Source organism: Pseudonaja textilis, chromosome 1 (assembly GCF_049901715.1).
Source record: "Pseudonaja textilis isolate UNSWEBS1 chromosome 1, rPseTex1.2, whole genome shotgun sequence".
NCBI lineage: Eukaryota > Metazoa > Chordata > Lepidosauria > Squamata > Elapidae > Pseudonaja > Pseudonaja textilis.
In genome coordinates, this window is record NC_141990.1 from 183,899,059 (window position 1) to 183,912,125 (window position 13,067).

General features: G+C 36.9%; 1 protein-coding gene across 1 annotated transcript in view; it reads left to right on the top strand.

Annotated features, from left to right (window-relative positions):
* The window catches only part of TTN (titin), a 307,241-nt gene that overhangs the window by 170,603 nt on the left and 123,571 nt on the right, over positions 1–13,067 (top strand). Inside the window, exons 181-189 of the mRNA XM_087917042.1 lie at positions 454–552; positions 945–2,933; positions 6,080–6,157; positions 6,564–6,659; positions 8,101–8,178; positions 11,152–11,250; positions 11,722–11,808; positions 12,254–12,301; positions 12,421–12,501. Of these exons, the coding sequence (XP_087773168.1) occupies positions 454–552; positions 945–2,933; positions 6,080–6,157; positions 6,564–6,659; positions 8,101–8,178; positions 11,152–11,250; positions 11,722–11,808; positions 12,254–12,301; positions 12,421–12,501 (2,655 nt within the window). The remainder of the gene's footprint in view (positions 1–453; positions 553–944; positions 2,934–6,079; positions 6,158–6,563; positions 6,660–8,100; positions 8,179–11,151; positions 11,251–11,721; positions 11,809–12,253; positions 12,302–12,420; positions 12,502–13,067) is intronic.

The window sequence follows — 13,067 nt, forward strand, 5'->3', positions numbered from 1 at the left end:
GCATTCTATATATTGTAATGGAATCAATACTATTTTAAAAATCGAACAAATATTTTTAGACTGCCTGAAATCCTCAAGTAAGCAGACTGAAGAGAACATTCCTACATTCGAAACAAAGACTCTTCTTTGTAAAAAGTAATATCTTATCTTATAATCATTCAAAAAAAAAATCATATTCTTTAATGGTTGATTAATTCTTGACTATACTTTTCATAATATCTTTCTATAAGTTCACTGTGCCTTCTTATGTATAGATATCAGTTTTGATATTTATACTCAACTGAGAGTCCAAATAAATTATCATTGCTGTTTTGATAGATCACTTTGAAAGTAGAGGCATATAGATGTTACCTATGCTATTATTTTAAGTTTTGGCATTTTCATTTCGGATGTTTCATTGGTCTTTCTAAATATTGTAATAATTAATTAATTAATTAATTAATATTTTTCAAGTGCCTGAAGTACCCGAAAAGGTGATTGTTGAAGAAAAAAAGCCAACTCCTGTGTTTAAAAAGCCAGTAGTTACAAAACCAGAAGCTCCACCTGTTACAGGTATAGCTCACAATTAATGAAGTTATAAATAATTGTTTATCAATCAGATAGCTAACTACTGCTTATTGCTGAGGTTTCATTTGTAAAGAGTGCTGTTGGCATAGTGCAATGAGTCATAATGCTTAATTGTGTGCATCTTCATCAGAAGTGTTTTGTATAGACCTTAATATGGGATGCATAATGGCTAATTTCGTTACGCTTTTTATTGTGTTTCATTGTTTTTGTACCTCTTATTCTTACTCTTCTTACTCTTGCTCTTACCTCTTACATTGCATTGTCATGTGAGATAAAATATCTTTAACCATTCTTAAAGAATGCTCACCTCTTTTAAACTTCCAAAATATGTCAAAACATTTTTGCCAATAAAAAAGTAATTCTTGTTTTATCTAAAGAACCAGAGCATTTTGCAGAAGAGCCAGAACCAGTTGCTGTGACTGAAGAAGTAGAAACTCTTGTTCATGTGGAGGAAACTGAAGTCACTGTTGTTCTTGAAGAACATAAACCTGCTATTGTGCCCAAGAAACCAAAACCTACCCCAGTGCCCAAGAAAGCTGAACCTACTGCTGTGCCTAAAAAACCAAAAGCCGTGCCTAAGAAACCTGAACCTCCACCAGCTAAAGAAGTTTATGAAGAAGAACGAGAAATTCATACTGTCACTGGATACAGAGAAGAGAAAATTGTGACTGTTCACCAAGATGTAGAAGTCATCACTGCATTAGAAGAACCTGAGCATGCGGCTGGGTTTGAAGTAACAGAGCCTGAAGAATACATTTTGGAAGAATGGGAGGCCATTGTTCCTCCTGCAGAACCTGAACCTGTTGCCAAACCTGAAGAACCAGCCATTGTTCCAGTTGCTGTGCCTAAGAAACCGGAACCAGCTGTGCCTAAAAAACCAGTTGAGGCAGTGCCCAAAAAACCAGTTGAGGCAGTGCCCAAAAAGCCCAAAGTTACTCCCATACCTAAAAAACCTGAACCTGTAGAAGTGCCTAAGAAACCAATATTCAAGATTAAAAAAGCAGAGCGTCCACCAGAAATTGTAGAACATAAAGAAGAAAAAGAAATACAAACGTTCATTGCACATAGAGAAGAGAAACACATAGCTGTGTACAAAGATGAAGCTGAGGCCATCTCTGCATTTGAAGAACCGGAGTGTGCTTCAACTTTTGAAGTAACAGAGCCTGAAGTATATGTTCTTGAAGAACCAGAGGATATTGTTTCATATGAAGAACCTGAACCTGCTTTTGTTCCTGAAGAACCTGAGGTCACTGCCATTCCTGAAGAACCTGAGGTTGCTCCTGTTCTTGAAGAACCTGAGGTTGTTCCTGTTCTTGAAGAACCTCCTGCAGCACCTAAAAAACCTACTGAGGTTCCTAAAAAACCCAAAGTTGTTCCTCTTCCTGAAGAACCTGCTCCAACCATTACACCGAAAAAGCCAAAGATAGTTGTTGTACCTAAAAAACCAGAACCAGCTATACCCAAAAAACCAGAACCAGCTGTGCCCAAAAAACCAGAACCAGCTTTTAAGAAGCCCACACTTACTCCTGTACCTAAAAAAGCAGAACCACCTAAGAAAAAAGAACCTGAGTTTAAGAAACCAGAACCTCCACCAGAAACTGTGGAGCCTGAAGAAGAACGAGAGATACAGACATTCATTGGGTACAGAGAAAGGAAACATATCCTTGTTCACCAAGAAGTAGAAGACATCACTGCGTTTGAAGAACCTGAAACCGTTGAAGCTTTTGAAGTAACAGAACCTGAAGTACATATCCTTGAAGTGCCAGAGGAGATTGTTCCCCCTGAGGAGCCCGAGCCTGTTGTCCCTGAAGAACCTGAGGTTGCTCCTGTTCCTGAAGAACCTCCTGCAGCACCTAAAAAACCTGCTGAGGTTCCTAAAAAACCCAAAGTCGTTCCTTCTCCTGAAGAACCAGGCATTACACCGAAAAAGCCAAAGATAGTTGTTGTACCTAAAAAACCAGAACCAGCTGTGCCCAAAAAACCAGAACCAGCTGTGCCCAAAAAACCAGAACCTGCTTTTAAGAAGACCAAGCTTACTCCTGTGCCTAAGAAAGTAGAACCATCTAAGAAGCCAGAACCTGAATTTAAAAAACCACAACTTCCATCCGAAACCCTGGAACGTGAAGAAGAACGAGAGATGAAAACATTCATTGGATATAAAGAACGGAAATACGTGCCTGTTCACCAAGACATAGAAGCCATCACTGCAGAAGAACCTGAAACTGTGGAAGCTTTTGAAGTAACAGAACCTGAAATGCATATCGTTGAAATGCCAGAGGAGATTGTCCCCCCTGAGGAGCCTGAGCCTGTTGCCCCTGAAGAACCTGAGATCACTATAGAACCTAAAAAACCTGAACCAGTTAAAGGTATACAGTATAATGTTTTGTACAGCAAAAAAGTCTCTTCTATAAATCAAAAATTCACAATTATAATAGAAACATTCTTTTCAGAAAATCGAAAATAATTTAGATCAAATTACTGTAGTTTGTACGCAAATATATGTTTTGCCTGTCTGTCTAAATGGGGTTGAATGGAAGAAAAACAATATGGCAAAAATATAATTTTGATCCTTTAAAGGAATTGGCATATATTTGCAAAAATAGAAAGTATGTTAAAGTATTAGTAAATCAAATGCATGAAGTCTAGGTATTAGTACCATGCAAAAAAATTTCAGATGTGAATCTTTTGAACTGATAATTTCCTATAGCGAAGTTTAAGTGTTCTAAGAGGACTGCTTTAATTAAAACTTGTATCAGATTTATTTTGAACTTATAGAATAACAGCCATTTTATCACTTGTTTTGAATCTGAAATGGATTACTTTGAATTCAAAATATATGCATAGAATGGTTGTAAGTATAGAAGCAGATTCATGAACACTCATGCAGTTGGATGACTTAGTATGTAATCCCATGTATTCAGAAGTAATTTCAGTCGAAGCTATCCTCAGGTAAGGAGGATATACAGTCTTAATGTCTGTTATGTCTGTGGATTTATGTTTCTCTTTTATTAACAAATTTACTAATATCTTTAAAGTGCCTGAATTACCCATAAAGCCAGTTCCAGAAAAGAAAGTACTAACTAAAATACTCAAACCACCACCAGCTACAGGTTCATGTCACTAATGATAAATGTACCTAAACAAGATAATTCTTTTGTTTTTAACATCTCCTAAAATGTTCTCTTCTGTAGTGTCTCTTCTGAAATCTGTGAAATCCATCTTATATATTTGTATATGTGTGTAATGTTCCCATACGTCTGCATCATCAGTCTTGTGTTTCAGAAGTCTTCATCTGTTCTGTTTGTCGTATTTGGTCTTATTTTTCTTTTCAAATTAAGAAGAAACCTAATAGCTTCATAGTATCTTGAGAGTCTGCCAAAAGAAAAGAAAAACTCAGAATTTCTTCTTCATCTACTGAAAAGCTACCTTTACTATGTTATAACTGTATTTTCCTTGTATTAGTTCTGTTGCTGAGTTTGTAATTTGTATTAATATCCATTAGTTGAACGATGAGCCTAAATCATGGAATCCATTTTCATGCAAGCAGACGTCTGCTTGGGAAGTAGAACTTTCAATTTTTCTCCTCCATTCAAAAGCCTCTGCATGCCCTTAAATATAACCCCGTCAGGGCAAAAACTATATATATTTATTACATTTATAAACCACTGTAATCTAACTAAGGACTTTCAGTGTTTTAAAAATAGTCATAGTTTAAACTATACATGGTTTTTAAGTACTTGATATAATTAACCACAAAAGTAAAACACATTAAAATCTGTTGAAGTGCCTGAAATGCCTAAGAAAGCAGTGCCAGAAGGAAAAGTGCCTGTTGCTGTACCTAAAAAGCCAGAACATCCACCAGCCAAAGATACATATCCTCATAAATGCCATGTGCCTATACATATACGTACCTTGCGTGTGTAGGTAGACAGTGCGTTTTATTTGCACAGCTCCAGATTCAAATGCAAAAGGGTGCTTCAAATATATGGGGAGAAGGAAGGGGCTCGGGATCGAACTCCTGGCTGTGGGCAGAGTCAGCCTGCAATACTGCATTCTAACCACAATGCTACAAGGACTCTTATACTCACAGGCTCAAAGCAGGCTCCTGTGTGGTCCAAGAACTTTTTTGTCTTCAGACCCAAATCAAATCCCTGTGCATCTTTGTCTTAACTTTTACTTTGTGTTAACTGTTCTACTTTGAGTCCTGAAGCTTTAAGCACCCTGTATAAAATTCACCAAAGTAAAACATACTAAAATCTTTTGAAGTGCCTCAAGTGCCTGAGAAGGCAGTGTCAGAAGCAAAATTGCTCATTGCTGTGCTAAAGAGCCAAAACATCCACCCAAAGAAGGTGGATGTCTTCACCGATGCCTTTGTTTATTGTTTCTGCCTTGCTTGTCCTGATGTTTTACGCTGTTGTATATAGATGTCTGTATGTGGCACAGGTAATGTACACGTGCTTTCTTTACAAAACAATCCTAGCCAAAGAAAGACACAAAGAGAGGTTGCACAGCACTTCTGATTCAAGGCCAAAAAGGTGCGTGAGAGAACGAAGGGCCATTCATGGAAACCTGTCTACCACTCCTTAAAACAACTGTCTCTTTCTCCAGGATGGTGAGGCTATCTCAAGAGAAGCGACGTTGGTTTAAAGAGTTGCAGATAGGTGTGCAGATATCTGCATGCTCCAAAACCCTGCCACTAATTTTTATATTGCTTGCAACCATTGAACACCATATTTCAAAACTTATTTTGTAATGCAGAAAAAGCTAAGCATTTTAAGTCCAATTGAATTATATACACAACTTAACTAATTATTTCCAAATGCAGAGGCAAGTTATATAGGTCTAGAGTCCAAATGGATTTCCTGTCAACACACTACCATAAGTAAAGTTTCCTTCAAGCTGAACTCAACATCAGCTGGTAATTTTATACATCTATGAAGTTTTTTAAACAACATGGCCTGGTTTATCATTATCTTCTTCCAGGATATTCTGTTCTCTATCCAATACGGCCTATTACCCTAGGATTTCTTGATAGTCTATTACCCAACTCCTAAGGAGGTTCAAACATGATTAGTTTTTCAAGATTAGCCAAGGTCACCTAGATACATCCACCATTTTACATATATGGAAATCTTGAGTGTACAGCAATAGCAATATCATTTAGGCTTGTATATCACCCTCATAGTACTTTACATCATTCTCTGGAAAGTTTACAATGTCAGTATATTGCCCCCAACAATCTGGGTCCTCATTTTACCAACCTCAGTAGAATGGAAGTCTGGGGCAACCTTGAGCTCCATTAGGATCAAACTCCAGGTTGTGGGCAGAGCTCCCCTGTAATGCTGCACAATATACCGCCACCAGGACTCTTTATCAATGTATCAATGTATATTGCTGTGGTTTGTTTCCGTGAATGAATCTGTTGAAGTCCAAGCAATGTGGTGTTTCAGTTCTTTTCGCCATTCAGTCTTTGAAATGAAGATCTTACATTAGTTATCAATATTCTTTAAAGAAGCGGGAATTATTGAGGAATTTGAAGCTGAAGAACCTGTTCCTATTCCAGAAAAAGAAGGCGTAATTCCAACGGAAGGTATATAACTTGCAGAATGAGTAATATCTCTTTCATCTGCATGTTCATCTTCATCTCATAGGAATTATATATGTTCATTTGGTGATATATATGTTATTTTTTGTTTGTGTGCATATACTATTGTTTGTATCTGTCTCATAATTTTAATTTCTGTGGCACATTATTTTTTGGCTATGAAAGCAATTACTCATAAGTTTTAGAGAGATATTTTGGAATTGATGCTATGATGTTCATCATATCAGATATTTTAATCTGAATTAGTTTGTAGCATAGCATATGCAGTTGCTTTGTTGAAATTTTACTAATGGTATCAGTAGGTGGGTTTTCTGTGATACATTAGAAGTTTTCACCTGAAGTGAACAGCATAATTATGCCAGCTCTAAAATCTACTACGTATCATTTAAAGAACCAGAGCCAGAAAAGAAGATACCCCTAAAACCCAAACCCCGTGTTCCTATCCCACCAAAAGAGGAAGTTAAGGAGGAACCAGTTCAGCTTAAAGGTATAAGCAACAATATCAAGCAGTTTTTAATCTTATTAAGACTCAACTATTATAACTAATACATATTTGATGCACAATAACCTTTTCTAAAAATATGAGACCTTTGGCCTGCCATACTATATCCAATTTACTTGGGAATAAGCCTTATTATGCTCACTAATTTCTCTGTAAAGTATAGAATCACACCATTAACCCATTAATACATTATTAACTGAATGTTTTCTACATAGTTTTTATTCTAACACTGCGATTTGGTAATGATTGGTTTTCTAAGATGACCTAATATTAACTTATTTGCTGAGTTTATGCATTTAAGTCCATTAATTATTTAACTGTTGCTCCAAGATTTAAATTTTCCCACGTAGGATTTTTTTTAGTAGTATAGCAAATTAGAAAGCTGCATGTTCATATTTTCAACAATCTACTATTGAAATGCAAGTAATACTATGTCCAAAGCCAGATGAATAGATCTAAGAATGTCTGTAGCTTTCACAATAGATGATAGTGATTACATTTATTTAGAAACATGTATGTCTAGAGGCCAAAGCAGAAGCTATGATAAAAAATATGATTAAGTAAAGTGCAAGATGAATGCTATGATAAAAATATGATTATTTCCTGTATAAGAAAATAAAAAAATGAATAACAAAAGAAACAGTATATATTCATCTTGCAATTTTACTTAATATTCTGACTGAAAACAAGAATCTGAGTTTTGTTTCTCAAGAATTTTCTTTCCATTACTTATATTTTCACTATGGAGATTCTTAGGGCAAACTAAATTATATAATGTAGCTTGGAAAATAAAGAGAATGTTCAATGTACAAAAAGTATTGAGATTTCAACTGAAATTGTTGTCTTCACTGATAGACATACATAGGAAATTATTATTTGCATGATACATACCAATATAAGCATTTCAGACTATACAAACCTCAGAAAGATTTTCCTCCTTCCCATCCAGTGCAGTGTGGTAATACACATTTTCGCTTTCTTTCTTGATATTCTTGTACTTTGCTGTCAAGTTTTTCTTTCCATGTGTGTCTTTATGTAATATCTTCATTTCACTTAGATTTCATTTCAGCATGCTTTCATTTCTGACCTGATCTTCTGTTGCTTATGACAGTAATACTTACACACACACAAAAATCGTAAAAATGAAAACATCATCTTCTGTTACAAATATTGTTGATATTTTAATAATAAATGTCTGAGAAAAGTATTTAGAAACAGAAGATTTACAGAAAATTAGAAATTTGGTAGCTTTTCTATATTTGGCATTGGCTCAAATGAAACTGAAAGTCATTTTTTTCCTGAAAGATTTCAGCATATACATTAATCTCCTAAACTTTAGTATTTCTTTCTTATAATACATCAAATACTGATATAAGGTGTAGACAATTATCACTGTCGCTTATTCTGAATTTGATATCATTTCAAGCACCTGGATTGAAACCACGGAAACAACTTCCTCCACCTCCTGCTCCTACACCTAAGGAAGAAGTGGTTCTGAAAAGAGGTAGAGTTATTGGTCTTTATTATTGAAAAAAAAAACAAAATATGCGTCATAGACTATCACACTCCAAAATCATTGCTACCTAATAATATAAGATATCATACTATTACCAGACATTACTTTACTTGTATAACCTCCCCATTCCCTAGTAAATATTTCTGAGGAGCTCTTAGAGACTGGTGTCAAGCAGATAATATATAATTATTTGCAGTCACAGACCAAAACAGATAATATATAATTATTTGCGGTCACAGACCAAAACACAAGTATAACAAAAGAACATGAGAAAATTAATCATGAACAATTGGTCACCAAAAACTTGACTAAGAGGAATTACAGCAGTCTCCTCTGATGGTTACAGCTCTTAAAAAAAAATGGAAACCAAAGAAGTGATATATGAGGAGCCATCCCTTAGACAACATAAGAACAAATTACTAACATTGGGTCTAGAAGGGTCTGTTTCAAGGAGAGACAGTAACTTAGATCTGCCTGCGTTATACATAGGGCAATATAAAAGAACATGCTCCACAGTTTCAACCTCAGCTCTGTCACAGGGGCATAGCCGCTCGTTAATCGGGAGCCTCTTAAATCGCCCATCCAGTAGTGCTGAGGGCAGAACATTAAAGCGAGCTAGGGAGAAAGCTCTTCTATACTTGGGAATGGTTAGAGTGTAAAAATAGGAAGCCATCCTCAGTCTGTAATTATTAAATTGGCTGAAGATCAGAGGGGAGCAAGTTTTGTTAGCTCTGGCTCATAGATATTGCAAGTCAATGTCCACAAACTGTTGGACTACCCTAAATTGGGCATCCTTAAGGCCATAATCTCCCAGGGCATCCCCCGTAAAATCTAGCAGGTGTAATTTCTTCATCAGCTCCCTCTCCCAATGAGAAATATGAGAGTCAGCAAATGCCAGAGAGACATAGCTACCAGGAACTGCCAGAAAGAGCACCTGAAACCACCATTTAAAGGTGTTAATCCACACCATACATTCGACTGTTTGAGTGCCCAGTTCCAGGTACATCGGAACAAAACCAACACAAGGAGGAAGACCCAGAAGTTTTCTAAAATAGACAGCGTGGGTTCTTTCAGTACAATCCTTGAAGCCCCGTATCCATATGGGAATTGCGTAAAGAGTTTGAGCCAAAGTTTTGGCTTTGTAAATACGCAGAGCAGAAGGAATAAACTGGCCTCCTTGGGTATAAAAAAATCTTAAAATCTGCTGGTGACTACAGGAGGCCGAGTTCAGCACCTGGGTTCGATGTCTAGTCCAAGCACCAGTGTTCTGAAATTGAATACCTAAGTACTTAAAATGGAAAACCTGCTTAACAGCATTACCATTGATAGCCCAGTTATACAGTTTCCGGGCTCTAGAGAACACCAATACTTTGGATTTGTCGTAATTAATAGACAAGTGGTTCTCAGCACAGTAGGACCCAAATGCAGAAAGTAATCTTTTCAGACCTGGCCTTGACAATGAAAGGAGGGCCGCATCATCAGCATAAAGGAGAAGCGGGATCTTTGTAGTTGACAACTTTAGGGTGTGGGACTCAATACGTCCAATGTGAAAGGCCAAGTCAGATAAGAATAAATTAAACAAAAGAGGAGCCAGAACACAATCCTGCCTTACTCCGTTCTTAATCAGGATAGGATTTGAAAGTTCTCCCTGCAAACCACACCTGATCTGACTAGAGGTCTGGTACAAGGATCTAATTAGGAACAGAAGATGTCTATCGATAGAACTTTTGAGCAGTTTTGACCACAACAGTCCCCTAGGGACTGAGTCAAACGCTGACTTTAGGTCGATAAAAGCAGTAAAAAGTTTGCCACCTGGTATGGTAGTATATTTATCGACCAGGTGCACTAAGACAAAGCAGTGGTCCAGTGTGGCACAGCCTGCTTTAAACCCAATCTGTTCAGCACCAATAATATTGGACTCTTCCCAGGTGAGAAGTCTACATTGGAGATATTTAGCATAAAGTTTCCCAATGATGGAGAGCAGGCTTATGGGGCGATAGTCGGCTAGGTTGTTCCTATTTCCTCATTTAAAAACTGGAACAATAATTGCTAAGCTCCAGGAGGTAGGGATCCTGCCAGAGGAATTGATATGCATGAAGAGTCTTGCTAAGAGAGGAATCCACCACTCCGGATTGGATTTTAGCAGATCAGGGGGTATAGCATCAGGGGGTATAGCATCAGTGCCTGACTTGAGTTTGGAGATAAGCTCGGTAATCTCAGCATGAGTCATGGGTTGCCAGTCAGGAACTGCAGGAGGCAACTGTGGCCCAAGCACGGTTGAACTTGTTGATGCCTGGAAAAGTGCCAAGAAATGGTTTTCCCAATCTCTGTTGGAAATACATAATGCACCTGCTGGTTCAAATGTAACCTTTTATGTTTCTTACTGTCTAGGTAGCAATAGCACTTAGACTTATGTACTGCCCCATAGTGCTTTGCAGCACTTTCTGGGTGGTTTATAAAGTCAATGTATTGCCTCCAACAATCTGGGTCCTCATTTTGCCAATTTTGAAAGGATGGAAGGCTGAGTCAACATTGAGCCCCCCCAAATCGAACTCCAGGCTGTGGGCAGAGTTTGCCTGCAATACTGCTTTCTAACCACTACGCCACCAGGGTTCTTTCTACTAAACGTCTGGTAGAAATTCCAGATTTTCAGAACTTCTGATCACTGTAATATTTACAGCATAAAATGACCTGCTATCATTCTTGTTCCTAGAAGAATTTTGAAGTTTTTAATTAAAAATGCATTTGATTTCATCTTCCCTCCAAAGAAATTCCTTCATGTGAATCAGCAATAAACGTGTGTCGTGCAATTTTAATTTGGTAATCAGTTTATCAGCCTGCTCATCACTGTCCAACTGCAAATTGTGTAACTTGAATTAAACAATTCAATGTGTGGTTTTACTAAAATTGTTTTGCAATTCACCCAAATGTTTTTCAAAGAAAATGCTTTCTTTTTTAAAGTCACAAAAGCTGTTAAGAAGCCTGAGGAGGAAGAACCTAAACCCGAGAAACCACCTAAACTTGAACCGAAGCCTGTTGAAAAAATTAAGAAGCCTGAAGGTACAAATAAAAAGAAGATAGCTATGAAATTATCTATTATCAAACTCAGTTTAAGACTCCAGTTTCATGAATATTTTCAGCATATAAACCACAATTTATGAACCCTATTTTCAATTCTTAATGTCTATGCAATATAAAAACTAAAAAGATACTGAATTCAAACATTTCCCAAAGACTTTGGACATAATATGTAATGTAACAGGTTTATCTCTCCTCACCCTTCTGTACATTTATTCCTTCTGAGTTTTGAAAAAAAAATCATATAGAAAGGCCATGACTGATTTATATTTTGTGAACTCTTATTTTGTTTCATCTTGTTTTATCTTTTTGTCATCTTTGACATACTTAGTAACATTGGCAAACTTTTTCATTAAAAATAATACTACTTACCTCTATGTTTTTCGTGATGAATAATATATTGGGAGTCCAAATGTTTACATTCAGCTTCCAAATAAAACATTTTTTTTTAAGTGCCAGTGATTGAAAAGAAGAAAATTGAGATTCCACCAATCAAGAAAAAAGAAGAAATAGAAAAGCCAGTGCCTGAACCAGCCAAAGGTATACATAAATGGCATTGCTCTTTTCTTTGCTGCTATAAACTAAATTTGAAGCTGAACTTGGTATGCAAGATAAAGGAATCTTTCATTTCAAGCAACCATAAATGCTACAATCTTTATACTGCTCTAACAATCTTTATGCTGCTCTAATAATTGGATTCTGCCATATCCAATTATTCTCTTTTTTTCTTCTCCTCCTCCTCTTCCTTTATGATGCTTTTATTTGACTCAAACCAGTTGTGTTTGTGTGGTGAAGATTATGACAGTGAAATGGAAGTGTGTCAACTCGTAAGGCATTCCTGTGATTTGATTAGGGCAATCGCCGGGACCCCACAAAGGGATTGTCTTCTGCTGTTGTGTCCATCTCTTTGACCTTTGCATTCTAGTTGATTTTCAGAATTCTCTATGGTGGTTCATTAATCCATTTATTATTTTTGTGTTCAAAGTTCCAGAACCTAAACCAGCAACGGTTCCCGAACCAAAGCCTGCTGTAGGTAAGCCATTTTAAACAAACTCTTAGCCAATTTAGTAATCAAAATGTTACTGTAATGTATGCACATAAACAGAGATTTGAAACTTTAGTTTTCAAAATGCCACTTAATTCTTTCCACAGCTCTGAAATCTCCTAAACCAGCTGTGGAACCAGCACCTGAAGTTGCTCCTGTGACAGCTCCAGTGGTTGGAAAGAAAGCTGGTATGAATTCTGGCTCTCTAATAACTTGATTCATTTGCATTACTGTTCTAACCTATGTTACTTGTATGTAATGACACCAATTGTTGTGCATATGTTTTATTTTATTGCTTTAATGGTTTTAATTATCTGTATGGCTGCCCATCTCTGGGTGGCTCAGAACTGCAATAAGCTATAAATTATACGTGGAGGAGTTAGGACAAAGTGTACTTGTGAATAGTGAGCTGCTAGGCTATATTCTCCTCTAGGAGGAGGGTGAAAACACACAGGAAAGTTTAGGAAATATGGGTACCTTCTGTTGCCACTTTCTTTCTCAAGAACTTTCTTGTAGGCCTATCATGTAGATATTATAGCAGGACACAATGCATTGATATCCCAGATCTGTATACATGTATGCAGCACAACAGAAATGTGTGTGTGTGTGTGTGTGTGTGTGTGTGTGTGTGGTATATAGCAGAGGTCCCCAACCTGTGGGCCACAGCTCACTAGTGGGCCATGAGGGGTTTGCAACCAAACTGCGAAAACAGCCAGCAAATGCACGCGCATACACATCATCATTTGCACTAGCA